General features: G+C 42.7%; 1 protein-coding gene across 1 annotated transcript in view; it reads left to right on the top strand.

Annotated features, from left to right (window-relative positions):
* Positions 1-25,056, top strand: part of lamc3 (laminin, gamma 3) — a 265,101-nt gene that overhangs the window by 88,775 nt on the left and 151,270 nt on the right. The window contains exons 5-6 of the mRNA XM_061733782.1: positions 23,889-24,077; positions 24,938-25,055. Coding sequence (XP_061589766.1) covers positions 23,889-24,077; positions 24,938-25,055 — 307 coding nt within the window. The remainder of the gene's footprint in view (positions 1-23,888; positions 24,078-24,937; position 25,056) is intronic.

Genomic DNA, 25,056 nt, shown 5'->3' with positions numbered 1-25,056 from the left:
ACAGAAACTCTTTTCACTTCTTAGCTCACAAAATATTTGAAATTCTTATCAAGGACAGACAGCTTGGTGATTGTTTAAATTTGCAAGGTCATAATCTTAAAAGAAAAGTCAAGACCAAAGACAGATTTCCATAATGAAAGAATTTCATTTCAGAACATTAAGACGTTAAAAAGACAGGTCAAAGGTGGTACAACTTCTATCTTTACAAAGCACAGCTGCAGATTATCTGGAGGTTCTGAACACTGGATTCTGGATCCTTTTACAGATGCAATTTATTTATTAATGTGACTTTTTTTTTTTGCTGGACGGCATGTCATTGCAACATTAATAGTTTGTTATACAGTATGTTATCTTGAATCCAAAAACATGGGTCGCTAAGTCTTCTTTAATGGCTGATGTGAAAATGACCTCATGGTTCCAGCAAAAGGTGAAACTGGAGGAACCATTTATTGATGCCACAGGGAAGTAGGATACATATACATTTTAAAAAACTATCCTGCTGTGTGGTTGTGTGCCAGGCGAGAATGAATAACAATAATGGTTCAATAATGGTTCAAAATAATCAGAAATGCTTGTGTGTGCAACACACCTGTATGACAGGCACCGTTAAATAGAAAGACATTTACTCTAGATCAGCCTTTCTCAACCGGGGTGTTGCGGCACCCTGGGGTGTCGTCTGACTGCTTCAGGGGTGTCGTCAAATAATTACCTATTCTGACATTTCATATATAAATACCGTATTTTCGCAACCATTCGGCGCGCCGTGTGGAAAGGCATAACCTCAGTTTTGTGTGTCATTTCTGTATTTAAAACACACACACGGCGCAACGAACGTAAAGGCGCCGTCTACACACACGCCGTCGATTTTACACGTAACCATAAATCAGCCTTTATTCACCGCACTACCCGCCCGTGCGCTCCTGAAAGAAACTCCTAAAATAAAGAGTAAAAAGACAAGTAAAAGATGGGTGAATACTTGTAATCTTCCTACGTTTGTACTTTCTAAACAGAAAACAAGCTTGATATTGTGATATTTAAATGTTCTTATATTCTCTTCCTGCCGCTCGCATTGAAAGCCAGTTAAAGCGCTGTAGGAAACAGTCATGGATGAGGAACGGCTGATCCAGTTAGTTGAAATGAGAAGTTATCTCTATGATACCTCCTCATTTCACCACAAAAACCTCAATAAAGTGGCAGAAAGAAATACTATCCTATTATATAGGTCCCGGAGCATCGGGAGGGAGAGAAAAGGTCCTGTAAGTGGGGAAAAAAAACAACAATTAATAACTGCGTGTGATGACGCAATCAAACAGCGAACAGCGTGGAGTGAGCGGCGTGTGGTGTTAAATGCAGCAAACATGTCAGCATGTCAGATCATTACTTGGATGTGGGGAAAAAGAAGAGGACACGAGAAATGATCCAGGCTGAGTTGGATTTGGGAAACCGCTTGGTGATGAAGACGGTCACGGGACGCACAGCGCAGGAGAAAGGGAACGTCAGAGAAAAGGGCCCTCTTCTATTTTTTTCTGATTAAATGCATCCGAAATAGACAAACAGGCGATCTATGAACTTCAATGAGAAATTAAAGCTGCAAGCAGCGATGAACGGGCCCTCGCACTCACGGCCACCGCCCCCCATAAGCATATCAGAAATGACACCACCCACAACTTCCTATGTTAAACCATTCAAAAGTTATAGCAGAAAAAAGGGACAACCAATCAGAAGAAGGGGCGGGGCTAATTCAGGCCAATGAAGGTCAAGGACTCCATACAGAATCTGATGACACCACCCACGACTCTCTATGTCAAACCATTCCAAAGTTATAGCAGAAAATCGGGACAACCAATCAGACTAAGGGGCGGGGCTAATTAAGGCCAACAAAGCTTAAGAACTCATTACAGAGTCCCATGACACCACCCACGACTTCCTATGTCAAACCATTCAAAAGTTATAGCAGAAAAAAGGGACAACCAATCAGAAGAAGGGGCGGGGCTAATTCAGGCCAATGAAGGTCAAGGACTCCATACAAAATCTGATGACACCACCCACGACTCTCTATGTCAAACCATTCCAAAGTTATAGCAGAAAATCGGGACAACCAATCAGAAGAAGGGGCGGGGCTAATTAAGGCCAAAGAAGCTCAAGGACTCATTACAGAGTCCCATGACACCACTCACGACTTCCTATGTCAAACCATTCAAAAGTTATGGCAGAGAAAAGTATTCTAGGGGGCGCTGTTGAGCCGTTAGGCCACGCCCATTAATGCAAACCATGAAATATCAAATGTATCGCCAGGCCTGGCTTGCATGCAAAATTTGGTGACTTTTGGAGAACTATCAAAAATGGACCAATCAGATGATGGGGGGCGCGCCTTTTGGTGTCTAGCGTCACCACGGTAACGCTTTTGAAAGAGAAAAGTAATGCGTGGTGTCGGAGGATGGAGACGCACATTTTGATGTATAACACACTTGGGGGCACGTTACGGTTCGGGCCGTATTAACTGCCGAAGGAATGGCATAAATTTCGCCAAAATGACACGATTAATTCAAAATGGCTGACATCCTGTTCGGTTTCGGGCATGACCCCAAGAGACTTTTCTTTAAGTTGCCCCATGATACAGTTGTGTACCGATTTTTGTGCATGTACGTCAAACCGTATTGTGGGGCTTGAGGCACAAAGTTTTCAAGGGGGCGCTGTTGAGCCATTTTGCCACGCCCATGAATGCAAACCATTAAATATCAAATTTTTCGCCAGGCCTGACTTGGGTGCAAAATTTGGTGACTTTTTGGGCACGTTTAGGGGGGCAAAAAGGCCCTCCTTTCGTCAGAAAAATAATAATAACGCGAAGAATTCCTACAGATACAATAGGGCCTTCGCACTGAAGGTGCTCGGGCCCTAATAAAACAACAAGGATAAAAGGAGGTGCCGGATCTTGTTCCAGCAGAATCTGACACAAATTAAGCCCTAATAAGATTCTTATTATTATATCTTATCTTATCAGAACCTTCCAGCTCCTTGGCGATCTCCCTCCAGCCAGCTGCCAATTTATTGAGGTTCTTGTATTGAAATGACTGTTTCCTACAGCGCTTTCAACTGGCTTTCAACGAGAGCGACAGGAAGAAAATAGAAACAGGGCGTCCGACAAAAATCCAGCTCAAAATGGCGCTGCGTCGCGTGTTCAAGTTATTGATACAAAATAAACGGGACATATGTATTTACAGTCAGAGCGATGCAGTGTGGTTTTTAATTATATTTTACTCTGGGGTGTGGTGAGATTTTATTCACTTTTGAAAGGTGTCATGACTGAAAAAAGGTTGAGAAAGGCTGCTCTAGATGACAGATCATTGTTTGAAGTGTTGGTTATCATGTCCATCAAATATTTCATGAGACAGGAAGGAAAATGTTGGATTTTTTTCTTTAAAGCTAACTTTTATTGACATATTAGGGCATTGTTTTCCAAACAAGCCAGCTAATGTGCTAATAAAAAAGAATTGTCTTGCATCCCGCTACAGCCCACTGAGACCTAATTTACCTGAATTACCATTCTTGATGTTTTCAAAACAAGCTGGTTTTATTAGCTAGCCAATGCCAGCTTAAGCCTGGCATATGCTTCAAAGTTGGAACAACAGTGTGTCCATATAATAGCAGGGAAAATCATCCCACATGATATGACATATCTCTTCAACTATTTGACTATGTGTTGCATTGATGCAGGTTGCAACAAATGAGATTGGTCATTTGGCTGCCTGTTCTTCTTCCCATTCACATCTCGACTGCTTTCGTCTCTGCAGGATGGGGATAATGATATGGAAAGATGGGGTTCTTGTTATGATCCGGAGAGCAGAGTTGTGGACCAGTTGAAATTTGTGGAGGGACTTCTGGGGGTGACCAAAGAGGAGAAAGTTGTAGTGATTGATGCAGGAGGTGACAAAACAATGGAAAAGGATGGAGGTAGTGCGAACGGCAAGAGACACATGAAGTTGGTTTATGTTACGAAGCTGGAAGGAAGCAGACTAGATGATGATGTTGATATGAGAATGGAATGACAGTGTGCTATTGAGGATGACATCCCCCTCCCCTCATTAACCTGAGGGGAGTGGGAGACTGAGGAGCTGTCAGTGGTAAGGGAGAAGCAGTCAACTTTGGACAATGATGAGTTTGTGCCAATGAGGAAGTCTTCAGTTTTTTCACTGTTTATTTTTTGAGGTGAACCAGGATTTGCAGGAGGGTTAGGGTGGAGCATGGGAGTATGGAGTCTGGTTTACTGGAAAGATAGAGCTGGGTGTCATTGGTAAAGCAATGAAAATTGATATTGAATTTGCCAAAATTATTGCTGAGGGGGAAGAAATAGGTGATGAAAAGAAGGGACCTGAGGACAGAGCCGTGAGGCACACCTGTAGTGACCCGGGAAGGATCAGATCTAAAAGATTTAAGCTATTTGAACTGAGTGCTGCCTGTGTGATAAGAATGAACTCGTGGAGGGGGTAGTGGTTGATGCCAATCGATGAGAGTCTATTGAGGAGGATGGAATGCGAAATGGCGTTGAAGGCAGCAATGAGGTCAAAGAGAATGAGGATTGAGAGTAAGCCAGAGTCAGCTGCATTGACTAAATCGTTAGTGATTTTTAGTAGCGCGGTTTCGGTGCTGGAAAGGCTTGTAGAGGGAGTTCTGAGTTGGATGAAGGTTTTGGGAGGTAACAGTTTTTCACGGATTATGGAGATGAAGGGTAGGTTAAGCATGGGGCAGAGGTTATTGTAGTTGTTGGAATCTGAACCAGGTTTTTCAATATTGGCGTGACATCTTTAGTCTTGAAAAGTTATGGAACAATTCCAGTGGTTTAGTTGTCTCAGTAACTGAAGATGTTCACTCAGTAAAATGCCTATATAGGCTAAAGAAGACTTTGGTCCAACATGTGTTGACAACAGCAAATGCAGAAATATGCTTCAGAAGAATAGTTCCATCATTCCAGTAGATCTCAAGATTCAAGGGGTTACACACATCTCAACTCAACTCAACTTTATTTATAAAGCGCTTTAAAATAACCACAGCTATAACAAAGTGCTGTACATGAGAGGACACACAAGCAACGATAAAAGACAATAAAAACAATTAAATAAACAAATAAAATTACATAAAACCACTAAAAACAGAGCGAGGTCTCATACTGGGTTAAAAGCCAATGCGTAAAAATGGGTTTTGAGGTCAGTTTTAAAAGCAGACAGTGAGGAGGCCTGTCTGATGTGGAGAGGTAAAATGTTCCACAACTTGGGGGCAGCAACAGAGAAGGCTCGGTCCCCTCTGAGCGTTCGTTTGGACCTCGGTACCCCGAGGAGCAGCTGGTCAGCTGACCTGAGGCACCGGGCGGGGGTGTGGGGGTGAAGAAGCTCCGAGAGGTAGGGAGGAGCAAGACCATTTAAAGATTTAAAAACAAATACAAGAATCTTAAAATGGACTCTAAAACGCACAGGCAGCCAGTGGAGGGAGGCCAGTATGGGCGTAATGTGTTCTCTCTTACGCGTTCCAGTTAGCAGACGAGCGGCAGCGTTCTGAACTAACTGGAGACGCGCAAGAGAGGACTGGCTGACTCCTAGAAAAAGGGAGTTACAGTAATCCAGCCGAGACGTGATGAAGGCGTGGATTACTGTTTCAAAGTGCTCGTGCGATAAAAAAGGCTTCACCTTAGCCAGCCGCCTAAGGTGGAAGAAACCTGACCTAACTACTGCGCTAACTTGGCTCTCTAGTTTAAAATCACTGTCCATTTTAAAACCCAAGTTAGTAACAGAAGACTTTGCATGAACTGCCAGGGGACCCAGATCAACAGAGGAGGAAGAGCAGAAGCTGCTAGGGCTAAAGACAATCACCTCTGTTTTCTTTTCATTAAAATTATCATAATAAATTACACATAATCATATACATACACGCACACACACACATAGACATATACACTGGCTTGTTCACCTGCATGCTCGCTCTGTAGTTTTTGGGGTTAGTTAATCGTGGTAGCTTAGCTTAGACTGTGATCGGATCTCGAGATTTGGGTCGATTGCTGTTCGTGTTTTGGTCGGCTCCGTGTCGGTTTTGTGTTTCGTTTGTGGTTTTTGTTGCAGATTTCCAGTGCTTGACGTGTGCCTCCGTGTGTTCTTGCTTCCTGGATTGGCAGTGGATGTCACGCCCCCACACCCTTAACTGTGTTTTTTACCATCTTTAAACACAAAGACCCCGACACAGTTTTCTGTACCCTGCATTTGGCCATCATGACAACATTTCCAAGTCCACCCACAGGCTCCTCTTTAACATGTTGTTTTTTCCATTCCTGTCCAGGGAAGAACACAACCTGTGTATCATTGCCACTGTAGAGGATTTATGCGAATAAGGCAGCAAATTCAGCTCCAGGTTGAGTTTAAAAACACTGTGCATAAAGTATTTCCTGATTGAAGCTAGAGCTTTCTAGAGAACATCTGTCTTTTAAATTGACCAGATAAACTTGATTTTTCTCAATCAACAGTACACATAGGGACATTTAAAAAAAATATCAATGATAATGAAAGAATGAAAAAATCCCCCACTGTATGCACACATGAAACCTGATTAAAAATATATGAAAGAATGCTAGAACTCACAAAAAAGCATACATTGTCTGAAAAAATGTAAATTTCTCATATTTGAACCAAAATGGGTGCAAATCCTTGGAATGTGCACCTCTTTTATAGGATGCATGGTGAAGCTAAGTTTCACTATGTGGAAACTTCACCTTTACTAGTCACACACACACACACACACACACACACACACACACACACACACACACACACACACACACACACACACACACACACACACACACACACACACACACACACACACACACACACACACACACACACACACACACAATGAGTTGTGAGTAAACCCATGGTCATATTTATTTTGACATAAAAGAGCGTTTTGTGTCGTTAACTATATTAAAGCTGTTTTTGTGTTGTAATGATAGGGTCTGGGGTCAAAGTTTAGCAAAACAGCCAGAAGTAGCTACCTTTGCTCCTATTTGGAGGTTACACTCGAAAAAGTTTGATTTCCTTAAGCTCATTGGAGTCTTCCTTTTTGTGAAGCTGTGTCCTCTGGAGAAACAGCATTCACCTTGGATAACTTCAGCACAAATAACAGTTGAATACCTGAACCATATACCAGCAACATCCATAACTAGAGATTCCGGTGCTTTAAAGAGACTGAGTGGAGATCGCTGGGACCTGCAGTCAGTTGGTCTCCTGTTTGCAACTCTGCTAGCCCTTGTTCTGGCAGCACTCATTTAGGACAGCAACATTGGAGGGGCTGTACTTGGTCGCATTCTTCTTTCCTTCAATTGCAACCAGTCGTCCTGTCCCTGCAGCTGAAAAACACCATAGCATGATGCACCATGTTTCACTGTTGGGATTGTATTGGGCAGGTGATTAGCGATGCCTGCTTTTCTCCACACATACCGCTTACAATTTTTGCCTCCAGGACTGCCCGAGCTGCGGATTGCTTGGCCTGCCGGTACCTATCTACTGAGTCAGGAATCCTACAGGCCAACATAGCCCGGTAGGACTCCTTCTTCAGTCTGACGGCATCCTGTACTTCCGGTGTCCACCACCGGGTTCTAGGATTGCCAACACGACAGGCACCGGAGACCTTGCGTCCACAACTTCGAGCCGCCGCGTCGACAATGGAGGCAGAGAACATGGTCCACTCTGACTCAATGTCCCCCGCCTCCCCCGGGATCTGAGAGAAGCTCTCTCGGAGGTGAGAGTTGAAGACTTCCCTGACAGAGGGCTCAGCCAGACGTTCCCAACAGACCCTCACAATACGTTTGGGTCTGCCCGGTCTGTCCAACTTCCTCCTCCGCCAGTGCATCCAACTCACCACCAGGTGGTGATCAGGTAACAGCTCAGCCCCTCTCTTCACCCGAGTGTCCAAGACATACGACCGAAGGTCAGATGAAACAACAACAAAGTCGATCATTGACCTCCGGCTTAGGGTGTCCTGGTGCCACGTGCACTGATGGACACCCTTATGCATGAACATGGTGTTTGTTATGGACAAACTGTGACTAGCCAAGAAGTCCAACAACAAAGCACTTCTCGGGTTCAGATCGGGGAGGCCGTTCACAAAGCCAATCATGAAGAGGAAGAAATCAAGGACCGTCACGTCGCCCGGATCGGCGTCAGTGGGGCCCCTCCCTGGAGCCAGGCCTGGGGTTTGGGGCTCGAAGGTGAGCGCCTGGTGGCCAGGTCTTTTGCCCATGGGACCCGGCCGGGTGACCTGGGCCCGCCTTCCCGTAGGCCAACCACCCGCAGGAAGGTCCATGATAGGATGGTGCCATGTGATCTGGGTAGCAGTTGTGGCGGGGTGCCTCGACGACCCAATCCCTGGACCAAAACCCTCGCAGTAGGGAAAAAACTTTCTTGAAGTTAAATATAAGAAATAAAACTAATACTGATCAGACCACCAGTGATAAAACTGGGTGAACCAAGCCAATGAAGTCGATATGTGGAAGACAGAATTCTATAAAAATATAAAATAATTCTATAAAAACTTGGTATCATAAATGAGCTGAACTTGTCTAGCATCTGGCACTTATAGCTGACAGCTCTGGTTTCTATGACTGTAAGCAGGCACTCACGCCAAGTGGTTAGTGTAAGACTGTATTGTTCCTTGAATGTAGAAAAAGTCGAAAGTGACTAGGAGCACTAGACAGAACATATGGTGGCAGCTGATAATGCATGGTGACTAATTTGGCAAACCAAGGGCCAAGCTCTCCCCACATAACATGTGAATCACCCTTCTGTCTGCAACTGTATTATAATAGGATGGCATCACCACAGGAAACCCTGTGTGGGTCCCTCAGAGAGAAATTGATGGTCGATTGCCTTCAGTATAACATGGTAGTGCTAGGACACGTGAGTTTGACATCAACTTCCCTTAAGAAAACATTTGCAGCACTTTCAGACTACTGCTGAGTATTTCCAAGGAATCACTAATTTGCATATCATGCCCATGTAGGCATATATGTTGCTCTAACATTGCTCCGCAGAGATTTGTATTGGAGAAATTAGTCGGGACACACAAAGAAAAAAAATGTGTTTCTTTTTCTCCTTTGGTTTTAAGTCAGAGGTTCCCTGTAACTCAGAATTATAACATGGAATAAGAGAATCCTTCAAAAATCATTATCAAAGATAAAGTGAAAGATTTAATATGTTGGTTTTAGATTCATGTGTGGAATTTTCTTTTTAAAATTAACAACGTTGTTATGAAGATTAGGAGATAGGCTTTACCTTTTCATGGAAAAGCAGTGATGTGAATATTTAACAAGCAATCCAATAATTGCAACGCAATGCACGAAAACAGGTTTCTGAAAGGATGAGATAAAAGACGGGGGGGGGGGAAGTTATGTAAACTAAAAGAAAGAAAACAGCGAGAATCTTAAAATAAATTAATATGCCGAGGTTATTGTCTAACATCAGTTTAAATTAATCAGTTACTGAATGCTAACAGTTGAGATTGATGCTCTCTAATGCCTCACATTTAATAGTTCTTGTTTTTTCCCAAAGAAATAATTTTTCTTTTGAATCTTGCCTTTTATTTTAGAACAAAAATGAACTTTTTGCCATTACTTTCATGTCTTTGCTGGATTGTGATCATGTTCTTTACATTTGTACAATTGCATAGTGTCTACTATGGCGCACTGGAGTTAAATACAAACCTTAAAACTCTTCCATACCATTGCATATCTGATGCTTGGTTAATCTAATCTGCTTTTCCTGCTCTAGATGCAAACTTTGGCATGGTCATATTTATTGGTATGTTTTTGGATTGCTCAGTGAGCTATTATCCTCACTTGCTATATTTATTTACACTATCTTTTCCCATATTGAATTGTAAAGACTCACATTCACGTATATATCTTTGTTTGCATGGAATAAGATTAGCTAGGAATTGAAGCTCATCTATAATCTTAACTGTTTTTAGAATAACTGGACAAACTGCCTGTGACATCACCAGGATGAAACATGGCCACCTTACTTTAACTTTATTTTTTAGTTCTGCTGGCTTAGTTTATGTTAACCTGTGATGCTAATCAATATGACTTCATATGCATCCTGATCAAATGGCTAATTGTAAACAATGTTTATGAAAAAGGTGCTGGCAGATCTGAAATGAGAAAGTCCACTAGAACCAGTTGTCGTTTGGCTTGTCACTCATAGCTGATTTGCACTCACCTGTGGGTTGGGCAAGCCCATGAATAACAAGCCCAGCAACTGCTGATCACAGTGGACCCGTATAGTTGTCATGGATATTACAATATCAAAAAATCTTGTAAACACATGTGCACAAAAGATTCTTGGCTTGTAGTTGAGGTGCAGTACCACTATGGCTGCCCTCGTGCACCTGAACATGCTTGCAAAAGAGATTTTTGATCTCAATGTATCAAATAAGTTTATGACAAAATTAATCAATTCTTGAAAAAAGAAACTGCTCTGAAGTCAAACACCTGAGCTAACTGGCAAATAAATACGTTTTCTTTATCTCCTTCTGGCCTTTTTTGTTAGTTGGCAACCACCATAAAAGCACATATTTGCCATCTGGCCTTAGTGTCGACCAGTATTAACTACTCTTCTTTAACACTCTATTCTTTTTGACCATCCAGTATCTTTAAATGAAGTAAAAATACTTCTAAACCCAATTTAAAGTTTAGTTTTTAAACTCTCATTAATATCTTGCCTTTGAAGGTGTACTTTTTCACCATGAGGCATAACATGTTTCACAGATTCTTCTCCTTGACAGTGTGAACATAAATCTGTGGAAATGCTTATTTATTAAATGCAATGTTTTATTAAGTCTGGTGTGTCGGCAGTGTCAATCTTGTTTGGATATTCTTCCCCTTATTTTTCCTTCTTACTCTCCACGCAATGCACATTCTGTTTTGTGTTGTGTGAAGGGGCTGTCCTGTGTCTTCTATGTCCCAACGCTGTTCCCACTCCTGAATGATGTCTTTTGATCACTCCTTTTGTTTCTGATTTACTTAATGAAATATTAACAACTGTCTCTAGTTTCGGAGGCTGTTTTGACAGTGTGTCTATTGTTCCGCTCCTTTTTCCCCTCGGTTTGCTAGCATCTGCTTTAATATAATGCTCCTGCTTTTGAATGTATAGAAAAATGTCACATTGGAATTTAAAGAACATCCATCCATCCAGCCATCCATCCAGCCAGCCAGCCAGCCAGCCAGCCAGCCAGCCAGCCAGCCAAACATCCTCTTTTCAAATGTTGATACTGAAGAAATTGAAATTGAAGAAATTTGTTCTCTGAGAATAAACGATCAAAGAATCTGTGGGATTTACAAATCCAGTCCAATCCAGGTTTGCCATAACCTGGTGATGTAACAAACCGAACATCGTGGTGTTCTAGAAACTCCAGAAGAAACCAGCCATGCTTAATGCAGCAAGGACCACAAGAAGCATTTAAAATACCAAGGATTGAAAAGTAAAGTATAAGATATAGAAAATAAATGCAACAGTGGAGTGCTCTGAATCACTTGGGATCAAGGTCAATGGACTTTAATTCTCTCCCACCCTTGGAGGTACTTCCCATCTTGACTTCGGGGCTTCCAACTCTGTCACACATGCTCCTGCACACTGTTCAAACTGAGTGGTTATGGCATCCTAAGTTTGCTGTACCTGCCTGCAACTTACACCCTGCTGTTATTTGTAGACCTTTTCGGGGGTAAATCTGCTCAACGTATAACTAGGGTCTTAACTGGTGAGACACACCCTTACCTCTTTTGCTCTTGCAGGAGTTGTTCTGGTCTCAGCCAGCTTTTCTTCTTTTTTTAAAAGCTACTTTAGTAGAAGCACTAGATATAAGTCGTTGGACAAGCTTTGCAGGGGAATAAATACTTAAATTAATTACATCTTTATTTTGAAAATCATCTACAAAAAGTTATTTGGTTGGCAGTTCTACAAATGACTGAACAATTTTTCAAAGTCTCCCTGATGTTTCATGCCTCACAAATAACTTAAAGTGAATAGGCTCCAACAGGCCCCTGGTCCTGAACAGGATTTAAGCCTGTATAGAAAATGGATTGATGGATGGATCAATTGTGAGTTCGTTCAGAGACACGAGAGTGCAGATTGCCTTGAAGCTTGTTTTTGGATGAAGATCATCTTAAAGATAAACTAATTTCAAAGATATAGTAGTTTTTGTTATGTATTATATAAAAACAAGAAAAACATAGGTTTCTCTAATGTATGAGTAATTGGCTTTGACTGTGATAAGTTTTCCCTCGTATAACATTAGACAACTTAAATTACTGCACATTTTATGAAACACTAGAGCCTACATTGATCTGAACCACTTGCAAAAATATGCCAGAGGCTTGGACTGCTGTTGACATTGCTGCCGCCTCGCTGTCAGTTTTCCTGACCGGCACCGGCAGCAGAACCACGAGCTGGCATGATAAAGAGCGGATGGGAGGTGACAAGTAAAGCTGGCCGGTGGAATTTGTGCTCTAGCTGCCCACCAGTGCCAATCAGAAGTGAATCATGCAGCAAAGCCTCTGTGCTGGAGGAGGACAATTTCATCAGATTCTGTTGCAGTATGACCAGTGGGAACGCAGAGGTAACAGAAAGGGCCTCAGCTTTTGCCTTTTATAAGCATATTGTTCTGGAAAAATCTACTTTCAGCGGCTCAAATGCTACTGGTGACTCTTTTGATTCCATCTCATATAACTATATTTTGAAAAAGAGATGATTAAAACTGGTAATATTTTTATTTCAAAGGTTTGTTAAATTGCCTTGTATAAAGTGAAAATGTAGCCAATATAATAAGAGAATGAATACTAAGGAACCAAGTTCAATTAAAGCTGCAAGCAGCGATGAACGGGCCCTCGCACTCACGGCCACCGCCCCCATAAGCATATCAGAAATGACACCACCCACGACTCTCTATGTCAAACCATTCAAAAGATATAGCAGAAAAAAGGGACAACCAATCAGAAGAAGGGGCGGGGCTAATTCAGGCCAATGAAGGTCAAGGACTCCATACAGAATCTGATGACACCACCCACGACTCTCTATGTCAAACCATTCAAAAGTTATAGCAGAAAATCGGGACAACCAATCCGAAGAAGGGGCGGGGCTAATTTTCACCAATTATGGTCAAGGACTCAATACCGAGTCCCATGACACCACCCACAACTCTTTATGTCAAACCTTTCAAAAGTTATGGCAGAGAAAAGTATTCTAGGGGGCGCTGTTGAGCCGTTAGGCCACGCCCATTAATGCAAACCATGAAATATAAAATTTATCACCAGGCCTGGCTTGGTGCAAAATTTGGTGACTTTTGGGGAACTATCAAATATGGACCAATCAGATGAAGGGGGGCGCGCTTTTTGGCGTCTAGTGTCGCCACGGTAACACTTTTGAAAGAGAAAAGTAATGCGCGTAGTCGCAGGATGGAGACGCACATTTTGATGTATAACACACCTGGGTGCACGTTACGGTTCGGGCCGTATTAATTCTCGAAGGAATGGCTCATATTGCTCCAAAATTACGCGATTAATTCAGAATGTTCAAAATGGCCGACTTCCTGTTCGGTTTCGGCCATGGCACCAAGAGACTTTTCTTTAAGTTGCGACATGATACAGGTGTGTACCGATTTTCGTTCATGTACGTCAAACCGTATTATGGGGCTTGAGGCGCAAAGTTTTTTCTGTCTGAACCAACCAGATGAAGGGTGGGCGTGCTTTGTGGCGTCTAGCGTCGCCACGGTAACGCTTTTGAAAGAGAAAAGTAATGCGTGTTGTCGCAGGATGGAGACGCACGTTTTGATGTATAACACACTTGGGGGCACGTTACGGTTCGGGCCGTATTAACTGCCGAAGGAATGTCATAAATTGCGCCAAAGTGACACGATTAATTCAAAATGGCTGACTTCCTGTTCGGTTTCGGCCATGTCGCCAAGAGACTTTTCTTTAAGTTGTGTACTGATACAGGTGTGTAGCGATTTTCGTGCATGTACGTCAAACCGTATTGTGGGGCTTGAGGCACAAAGTTTTCCGGGGGGCGCTGTTGAGCCATTTTGCCACGCCCATTAATGTAAACCATTAAATATCAAATTTTTCACCAGGCCTGACTTGCATGCAAAATTTGGTGACTTTTTGGGCACGTTTAGGGGGGCAAAAAGGCCCTCCTTTCGTCAGAAGAAAGAAAGAAAGAAAGAAAAAAGAAAAATTCCTACAGATACAATAGGGCCTTCGCACTGAAGGTGCTCGGGCCCTAATTAAAGCTGCAAACAGCGATGAACGGGCCCTCGCACCTTTGTACACATTCAGGCGTGCTGCAGTGGAAGCGCTTGTATGACTTGCATGTAGGATTTGCATCAATTGAGGTGCAGGAGTCAAAACTGAGTCCGATGACACCACCCACAACTCTGTATGTCATACCATTCAAAAGTTATGCCAGAAAATAGGATCTATTAAATATCGACCAATCAGAAGAAGGGCCGGAGCTAATTCATGCCAATGAAAGTCAAGTACTCAAAACCGAGTCAGATGACACCACCCACGATTCTCTATGTCAAACCATTCAAAAGTTATGGGAGAGAATAGGGACTATCAAATTTTGACCAATCAGAAGAAGGGGCGGGGCTAATCTGCACCAATTATGTTCAAGGACTGAAAACCGAGTCCGATGACACCACCCACGAGTCTTTATGTCAAACCATTCAAAAGCTACGGCAGAAAGTAGGAACTATCAAATATGCACCAATCAGATGAAGGGGGGGGGGGCGTGCTTTTTGGCGTCTATTGTCGCCACGGTAACGCTTTTGAATGAGAAAAGTAATGCGCATCGTCGCAGGATCAAGACGCACATTTTGATGTATAACACACACCTGGGTGCATGTTACGTTTCGGGTTAAGAAGCGGCTGAAGAAATGGCATAAATTGCGGAAAAATTACACGATTAATTCAAAATGGCCGACTTCCTGTTCGGTTTCGGCCATGGTGCCAAGAGACTTTTCTTTAAGTTGCGACATGATACAGGTGTGTACCGATTTTCATGCATGTACGTCAAACCGTATTGTGGGGCTTGAGGCACAAAGTTTTCTAGGGGGCGCTGTTGAGCCATTAGGCCACGCCCATTAATGCAAACCATTAAATATCACATTTTTCGCCAGGCCTGCAACTTTTATAATTTGAGTTTACCCACCATTCATCCATTATATACACACTTGACTCTTCCTTTTTCATGATCACCGTAATTTGATAGAGCTTATCCCACCCTTTTTCAAGCGAGGTTAGAGATTAGCCCTGGACAAATCACTAGTTCACTGTGAGTTCACAAAGCATCCCTTGCAAATCCGGCATAATCATATTTTCTTTTCTGGTAACCATAAGTGAAGGTGTACACGTTACTGTAGATTCTGACCAAGGGGCTACGTTCAGGTTTCTCATCTGAAACATCCCAAACCAAAGAAAACTGCAGTTCCACAATTAAATACTGGGGGCCTAGATGGTGACTCCAAAAGCAAGTCAGTGTCCACCAGTGTGTGTGTGTGTGTGTGTGTGTGTGTGTGTGTGTGTGTGTGTGTGTGTGTGTGTGTGTGTGTGTGTGTGTGTGTGTGTGTGTGTGTGTGTGTGTGTGTGTGTGTGTGTGTGTGTGTGTGTGTGTGTGTACGTACTATATATATAGGCCAATTTTGTTCTGGTAGCGGCATTTGAAACAAGGATGTTTTGACAGGTTCAACAGAATAAATGCGTGATAACATTATTTCACGTTAAAGGAGGTGGATTTCACCTTGGTCTCCCGGCCTGCTTATCATTCCCATTTTCCAGTTGGTGGATTAACTGGTGTTAGGTGCTGTCCATTCCCACTAACATGGCACCATGCACTAAGATGAAAAAGAAGCTTGAAAAGCACTCGACAGAAAACCTGATGTAGAGGGTTAATTTAGTTTATGATTCTGAACTATATGGACTGAATGCAATAATTTTCTGCTGCATTCAGATGTTACACAACATGAAACATAACATGATAACTTTTATGTAAAGTAGATCAACTGTTAAAACGACATGTCACGCATTTGGCATTGTGATGAACTGGAAACCTGTCCAGGGTTTACTCTGACTTTCGCCCACTGACAGCTGGAGATGCTCCATTGGACCTCTGTGACCATGAATACATTTGCTTTAGGTCATAGATTTGCTTTAGAAAACACATTTTTGAATGTATGCTATTTTAACAAACAAACATCTTGGATATCAACTTAAAGCTCAGAGAGTAAGGTTATTTTTAATTTTAGTTTAGATTTGTATAAATATTCATCTATTAGGAGGTGAGGCTTCCTCCTGTCCAATATCAACGTGTCGCTCCAATGAACAGCATCAGTCAAGTTGGCATCTCGCTGAGAGAAGATCACATATATTGGGACAACTTTGTAGTTCACATTAGTTTTTGTTTCTGATAGATGTTACTTCTCTTTTGCCAGAGGCAAACTTTCTCACCGGCAGCCTATGAGCCAAGCTAATAAATCCCAGATCAGTTAATCCACCGAACTCACAGACATCAAATTAATATAAGCTCCTTTGACAGTAAACAAACCAGCAGTAAAAATTAAATAAAATTAGTTTTCTTAGCAACATAATAAGAAGGACAGACATCTGCCCAAAGGTGACAGAAAACCGACAGTGACATCTTAAAGGAGCATGAGGCTCCTTTTAAGAAATGAGACTCATTAGCGCCACCTTCCCCACGACGGCCGTCGGGGGTACTGCAGCCAACAGCGAAGCCGGCACGGGAGAACGGGGAGAACGCGCATGCAGCGTCATGTGACGTCACATCCACAGGACAGCGCGGCAAATTTGGGCCCGGAATTGCAGCACATTTTGCTGCACACAGCCTGTTCAAGGCAACGGAGAGATACGCTAGAGAGCTCATTCGTTTTGGTTTAATTTATTATAAACCCAAATAACTAGTGACAAAAGAAAAAAAAAAGTTTTCATGAAAGGTTGAGTCTTTAGGAATCTTCAGGAATTACCATATCTCTGTGATGGTAATTCCTGCATACAAGCATCTGCTCATCAGAAATAAGCCCACTGTGAAGCAGGTGAGGGTCCGGCCTGCAGGAGCCATGGACGCATGGATTGGGACATGTTTAAATCAGCTGCCGAGCACATAGGGCCTGATTTACTAAAGGTTTGCGTGTGTGCAAACTTGACAGCACCCGCAAACCAAGGTGCAAGCTGATCTACTAACAGCGTGCAAAGAATAGCGTGCGCAAAATAACACATGCTATTCATTTAGTACTTTTGCCCTGATGAATAATCAATATGGGGCGTACCCGGCAGAACGCGCTAAATACTGGGAGGGGAAAATGCAAATTGGTCCATTTACCACGCGCAATGAGATTTACCAAGCCTGAAAGTTTTTGCGGGGATTGTGATTGCGTCTGTATTTAATACGTTCGAAAGGAAGGTGCTAATCTGCACAGCATTACTATTGTGGTGAGGATTCTCCACATGCAAAAGGAGAAATATTTTATTTGAATGTTAAATCGAGTATTATTCAGCAAAAGGTTGCCACAGGAGGCATCTTAATTTTTTTTATTTGTGATAAAAAATAAATCACGTGTTTTCATGGAGAAAAAAGTGTTTCTTATTGTGCGCCAATGACGTGATCTACTAGTTTGCATTATTCGTTTTGGAATACTCAATTTAGATATATACACTGCATGGGATTTGGACTCAGAATAATGGCTATAATTGCCACGGCATGCCACGGTCAGTTGGAGACAATTGTCTCGAGCTGACCGGAGCATCAAGACTGGAGAGATGATTAAAAATGATGTCCGAGCTGTCATGTTAGTCTATGTCCAAAATAACACTGAAAAGCTTGTCTGATTACGCTTTTAGTTGTCATCCATCCATTCAATACACGTAACTGACATTGATGTATTCACAGTGATTCATTATCAGCTGTAAATACTTGTGTACAGCCATTATTCTGAGTCCAAATCCCATGCAGTATATATCTAAATTGAGTATTCCAAAACGAATAATGCAAACTACAGATCACGTCATTGGCACCCCAGAATACAGCTTTGCCACCGAGGTGGCAAAGCGCTCTCTGCTCAGTGCGCTATGTGCGCTCTGAATTTGGGCACACCATAGGTCTGGGTAATGCACTCGCAAATATCCAGTGTAACAGTCTTTGTGAGGAAATATCTATTCTTTGTCTTTGCCACCTCCAAAACAGACAAACAGTTGTTGCGTCTCTCTCATGGAAGGTGCGCTCCTAAACCCGAATCGCGCAAACCCGAAGCGCATGATGAGATGAGGTATCTCCTCCTCCTCCATTTGCACAAATTGATTAAACCAAAACAAACTAAGCAAACGTAATAGTTATTACATTTGTGGGAAATCGCGTGTTACGTTTGTAGTAGGCAGCGACTATTACGTTTGTGGGAAATGTATTACATTTGCAGGATTATTACATTAAAAACTGCATATTTTTATTACGTTTGTGGTTTATTACGTTTGCGGGCATTATTACATTGGCGGGCGTTACAAGCCTGCTTACTGTGTTGTCTTCCATAATATTTGTAAATATATATAATATAAACTCCTAAGTATGTGTTTGTGTGAGTGTGTATATATAAATATATTGAAGTGTCAGTGTGTTGTTTTTTTTCTTGGTCTACTTATCATTGAATATACGAGGGGGTGCTTTTCACGGCAGGGGTGCTGAATACGGCACAACAATTTGCCTCTTCCACTAATATCTCTAACTCCAACTCGTCAAATTTCATTTTGCACTTGTGACTTGTGACTGTGCTTTCCATCCAGACTCTCCATGGCGCAAAGTTTGCGCTCGCAAACCGTAAGACACGCAACACCTCATTTAAATACTGAGGTTTGCACCTGTTATCAATTGTGCCTGCAATCTTAGTTGATCACCCGCAAACCACGCAACAACAGCACGTGCAAACTTTTTCAGTGCACACGCAATTTAGTACTCTTTATTTAGGATCTTAGTAAATCGGGCCCATAGAGTAGTATGCAGAGTCTGTGTCTGTATATATCCAGAAATACATGGAGCACAACAGTGTGGACAAAAACATCACTACAAGGGCCAATGAGAAACCTTAGCCCCTTTCACACAGAGATTCCGCAATATTGGTGTAAAGAAGTCCTGCCAATACGCCGCCTTTGTTGGTTCACACAGAACCATACAACGCCGGCATAACGCCGCTCCCGTCTGTAAATTCACACAGCATGCCGGCGTTCCGCAATCAGAGGCGTGACGACAGCGTCAGTCCGACCGTCATGTCAGCGGCATGCCGGCTGTGTCATTCACACAGACCCCGTTTCGTCTCTGTGACGGCTCTGTGACTACCTCCGCTGCCGGCTTATTGGTGGGGCCACTTGGCCCCCCCATTCCGCCTCCGTGACTTTCACACAGAACAGCGAGGCGGCTTAAAGGCGCAACGTTCCCGCCTCGAACTGGCTGTGTGAAAGGGGCTCTTGGATGTCTAGTGAGGTACGCGCAAAGATGAAGACAAGGAAAGAGGCGTTCCAGTCAGGTGACATGGTGGCTTTGAAGACAGCTAGAGCTAACCTGATCCGGGCCATTAGACTGGTTAAGCGGGCTCATGGACAAAACGTGCAGGACCTCTTCAACGACCCCACTAACATCATATGGATCACCCCAGTAAAAACCAATGGTCACCCAGATGAGCAGTTATTCTGTCTGGACCCAGCTGATGTCTGTAGAACTCTGACAAATGTCAACACCCGGAAAGCAGCTGGACCTGACAACATACCAGGAAAGGTGCAGAAGGAATGTACTGACCATTTGACTGTGGTTGTCACAGACATCTTCAACGCCTCATTGCATCAGGCGGTGGTACCATCCTGCTTCAAGTCTGCCACTATCATAACAGTACCAAAGAAAAACACAAACACCTCCCTTAATGACTACCGCCCCGTAGCAATCACACACATCATGATGAAGTGCTTTGAGCGGCTGGTAAAGAATCACTTGGTTTCCAGACTCCCCTCAACATTCGACCCACACCAGTTAGCGTATCACCCTAACCGTTCCACGGAAGATGCCATCTCCTCTACGCTGCATCGGAGCCTAGAAGATCTAGAAGGGAAAAACACACGTGTGCGGACGCTCTTTCTGGACTTCAGCTCCGCATTTCACATGATCATCCCACAACACCTGATAAATAAACTGCCCCCCACATTGGATTCAGCAACCACCTGTGCAACTGGCTGCTGGATTTCCAGATGACATGACAGTAGTGGCGCTCATCAGGAACAATGACGAGCAGGACTACAAAGAGGAGATAAAACATGTGGCAGGCTGGTGTGTAACCAACAACCTGATTCTGAATGTCTCTAAAACAAAAGAGAATATTGTGGACTTCAAGAAGAACCAGCCCAGCCACACTCCTCTCACTGTCAACAACTCGGCACTTGAGATCGTCAGCAGCATTAGGTTCCTGGGAACGCTGATAACTGTGTCTCTCACCTGGTCAAACCACACTGACTCTCATGTAAAGAGGGCCCAGCAGTGCCTGCACTTTCTGTGACGGATGAGGAGAGCACATCTTCCCCCTCCCATTCTCACCACCTTCTACAGAGGAACTATAGAAATGATCCTTATGAACTCCCTCTCAGTCTGGGCTGACTGAGCCCATCACTTGAGCCCCCCACCACAGACTGTTCTCAATGCTGGCGTCTGAAAGAAGATTCGGCAGCCTGCGGAGCAGAACAGCCAGACTCACAAACAGCTTCTTACCACATCCCATAAGACTACTGAACACTCTCTCGTTAACCATGCCCCCACCCCACCTACACATGAGTACTTCACTCACTCAGGATCCATCTGCCATACTGCTGTGAAACATACGTTACATATGGACTATATGTTATCACATCCAAATATTTGTATCTGCACTATGTAAATATACTATACTTCTTACTTTATTTATTTATTTATCTAACTGTAAATATGACATACTCACTGTGCCACATTGCCATTGCATTGAAATTCAATTTCCAATGCAAATCCGGGAATGACAAATAAAGTCTGTCTAAGTCTAAGTCTAAATGCATGAGAAAATGTAGGAATCACTGAAAAACAATGTTCCTCAAAGAATGCATGCAATGCATTAGCATATGTCTTTCTCTGTGGTGTAAAAAACAGATTCAGAGCGTAAAGGGCAGTTCAATTAAATTAAATTAAATTCAATTTTATTTGTATAGCGTCTAATACAACAAAGTGGTCTCTAGACGCTTCCAGAAACCCAGAACATGAGCAATTATTACATAAACAATGGCAGGTAAAAACTCCTAGTGGGAGAAAAGCCTTGCAAAAAAAGGGGGCCAGCACAAGAAACTACAGGAACAATGGACAAAAATGATGCCTATGAGATACTTATAAGAAATAAAAAAGTCTACAGCGTAGGGTTCGCGGCGACGCGCACCCTACGCCAGACCCTACGGCGTAGGCTCTGCGTTGGTGTGACGCAGAACCATAATTCCGGCTTAAAAGTAAACAACATGCGCCCAAGTACCCGTGCATGACAGGCAGACACACACGGGGAGAAGAGACAATTTCTTTAATTTTTATTTTTTTTAAAAACTTTATCCTTATGAACGCAATTGTTATATACGGTAGTAATCAGAACACTTTCTTTTTTCCTCTTCGGCGTGGAGTAGTGGGCTTGGAGCGGCAGCCATCGGTTAGTTTTTTCTTTTTAGATCCGAGGCTTTGCATAGATGGTGGCTTCCGCAACTTTCAGGCGCTTTTTCTGCGCAAGCAAGCTTTATAGATGAGGCCCCAGGACTGAAGCGGAGCTGCGGCGCCGACATTATGGTCCCGCGTCGCGGAAGGCTCTGCGTTGGTGTGACGCGGGACCATAAATCAACGCACACGTGGAGTAGTGGGCTCGGAGCGGCAGCCATACACTGCATGCGCGCAGAGCACGCCTGTTTGTTTTGAAGCTGAAGCAGCCCTATGCTAAAAAAAAAAAAAAAAAAAAAAAAGAAAATACATTTTTTTTATACTGACTTAAGAATGTTCAAGCTGCCTACCTTCTATGTGCTCAGTTTACAGTACACATGTTAAAATATAATAAAAGGGTCATCCTGCATAATTTTCTTTTCTCTTCTTCATTTTTTATTGTTTTATAAAAGTATCGGATCGGGACTCGGTATCGGCAGGTCCTCAAAATCAAAGGACTCGGACTCGGGGGCAAAAAAACCTGATCGGGACATCCCTATTTGAGACTAACTATTATAGTCTTGTTCTATAGCTGCAGCTATGACTTCCAGCCAACTTCCAGCCAACAGTTCCAGCCTTGGCTGAACACCCAGTTTTTACAGTGTCTAGTCAGCTGACAGTCTAGTCATAAGATGGGCAGCTAGCAAATGGTATGGCCATATCAGGTAGAATTGCTTGGCCCACCCTTAAATTGCTACTCTGAAACAATGGCGGGTGTACTGTCTCAAGAGGTGGTGTAAATTGTGCATTCTGAAGCAATTACACTTCAGAAACCTAAACCATATTCAGATTATTGCTTGGCATTGGACACAAAGGGTGGCCAGATTTGCTAACAGCGTTGTTCTACAATGATCCTTATGGTCCTAACTAATGATGCTATCCTTGGTTGGCATGTTCACCATGAACTGCAACCATTGCACAAATATGATTACTGCACAACTTCATTTCACTGAGGCACAGGCTGGCACTGTAATAATTATACATTTGCAGCTCTCATGATACAGTATAAAGAATTTGACACTGCCCGTCAAGGTAAGTGATGCACCTCGCTTGTGCAGTGGCATCTACTTTCAAAGTTCTGTGTGACTTTTACTGATGTGCCACTGAGTCAGCCGCAGAGGTAGTCACTGTGCCAAATTGGTATCTGTGTGTTGGGGAAACAGTTTACACACTGTAACATATTGTTCTATTCAGTGATGCTGATACCATTCAAATGAGTCTGTAATGTGGTGCTGAGCTTCCTCTCTTCCACCTGTATGAATGACCAAAGACTGCAGGAAAGGCATTATCGAAAAACTGAGCAAATGTCATGCTTTTAATTGTACGGTGGGGAAAAAAAAGCTTATAGAAAGGTGCTGATGTTTATACTGGAGTATTTAATTACTTGTCTCTTTAATAAAAACTCTGTATCATCATTATGTAGGTAGGAGAGGGCAACAGATTTTGGTTTCTGTATGGGCTTTTATCTATTCTCATTAGTTCATTTACAGAGCGCGATTTACGCCATCTGAAATGTTGAATTTTCTTGAAAGTTCTGTGCCAGTGATCCAACATTAGGTTTTGAAACAAATGATTAAGTTAGTTGAGTGCTGGTGAGAGTTCTTATTAAAAGGAAAGAGTAATCGTATGGTTATTTTCAGCACAACAGAGTGCTTTATTCATAATAAAATGGGCAATTTCACCAAAGTCCCCCCTCAGGGTAAATGGTGAACTAAGGAGGGATTTGATAGAGGGGTATGAGGCCTGTGATGGTGCGTTATCAGCTGAGTAATTTGCTCTTGTATAAAACATGAATTACTGTTATCTAAGTGCCCCCTGACAGCCGATTGGCTCCTCATTATGCATGTGTGAAATGAGATTAGCAACGAGCCTCTAAATTATGATCCAATCCCAGAACACATAATCTCTCACACAAATTGTGTGTGTTCTCTTCATCTATTTCTGTCTCTGTTTACCTCAAATGATTTTTTGCCATCTAATTTCTTTTCCTGTTTCCTCACATCCCTCCTGACCTGACCTCTTGCCTCATCCCTGTTATTGCCCTCCTTCCACCCCTTTCAGAGTGTAACTGCAGCGGGAGATCAGAGGAGTGTGCGTTTGACATGGAGCAGTACAGGAGCACTGGCAGTGGGGGGCGTTGTATGAGCTGCAGAGACAACACTGATGGGCCCCACTGTGAGCGCTGCAGAGATAACCACTACAGGAGAGCTCCAGAAGAGCCTTGCCTGCCCTGCAACTGCAATATCAACGGTGAGAATCAAATTTAAAGCTTTTAATTGTTTAATTATTTAAAATCCCAGTTATACTCCACCATCACATTAAATTTGATTAAAAGTTTAAATTGTCAAGGTACAATGGTGGACCATAAGTGTGTATGTATTTTACAAATGTCATGAATCGTGACACCTTAGCCACTAAACATGCCCTCAGAGTGTTTTTTTTAATTATTCATTGTTTAAATTGTGTCTTTTAGCTTATGCTTTGAACGTCTTACCAAATATAATTACTTCAGTCGTGCTTTTGTCAGTTGTTCCAGTTGACCGCCTGAACATTATCAAAAAACCTCATAATTCTTTTAGTAATGTTTAATATTAGGTGGATGGATTTTAAATGTAGGACGCCTATTGTCAGGATAACAAGGAACAAACAGAAATGAACAAAAACATCCACTGTCTTGTCATCTGCATGTAAATACTGTAAAGTGATTCACAGAGGCCATTAAATTGATCAAAGGTCGTATTTGACTCCGGCAGGCTCTGGCTTCCCCAACAAATCTTTGATTTTTTTTTTTTTCTTTTTTAGAACAAAAGTTACACTATATCAACTACAGTGTTGCTGCAGGATTATGTCCTGCTCTTACAACCTCATCTTTGGGATTTGTGAACAATATTTCAACGTTTTCAAGTTATCTGGTTCCCCAAAGTGAGAAATTATTAATGATGTATGGATCGGTGTCATGTACTCCCCAAGGACCTTTTGTGGGTTTTATATTTAAGATTGTATTTGCTGAAAATATTTTTGACTTCTTGCCTTGGATCCTCATTTCTCTCTTTCACTATCTCCTCTCCTTGTTGTGCATGCATGATCCATCCATCCACTGTCCCTCCCAGGCTCACTGAGTCTACAATGTGATGTGGAAGGAAGGTGTGTGTGTCGACCTGGCGTACAGGGGGAGAAATGTGACACGTGTAAGGCTGGCTTCCATTCGCTTGGTCCTGATGGCTGCAGG

Source organism: Cololabis saira, chromosome 11 (assembly GCF_033807715.1).
Source record: "Cololabis saira isolate AMF1-May2022 chromosome 11, fColSai1.1, whole genome shotgun sequence".
Lineage (NCBI taxonomy): Eukaryota > Metazoa > Chordata > Actinopteri > Beloniformes > Belonidae > Cololabis > Cololabis saira.
Note: the sequence above shows the minus strand (reverse complement) of the source record. Positions and strands in the feature narration are given on the sequence as shown.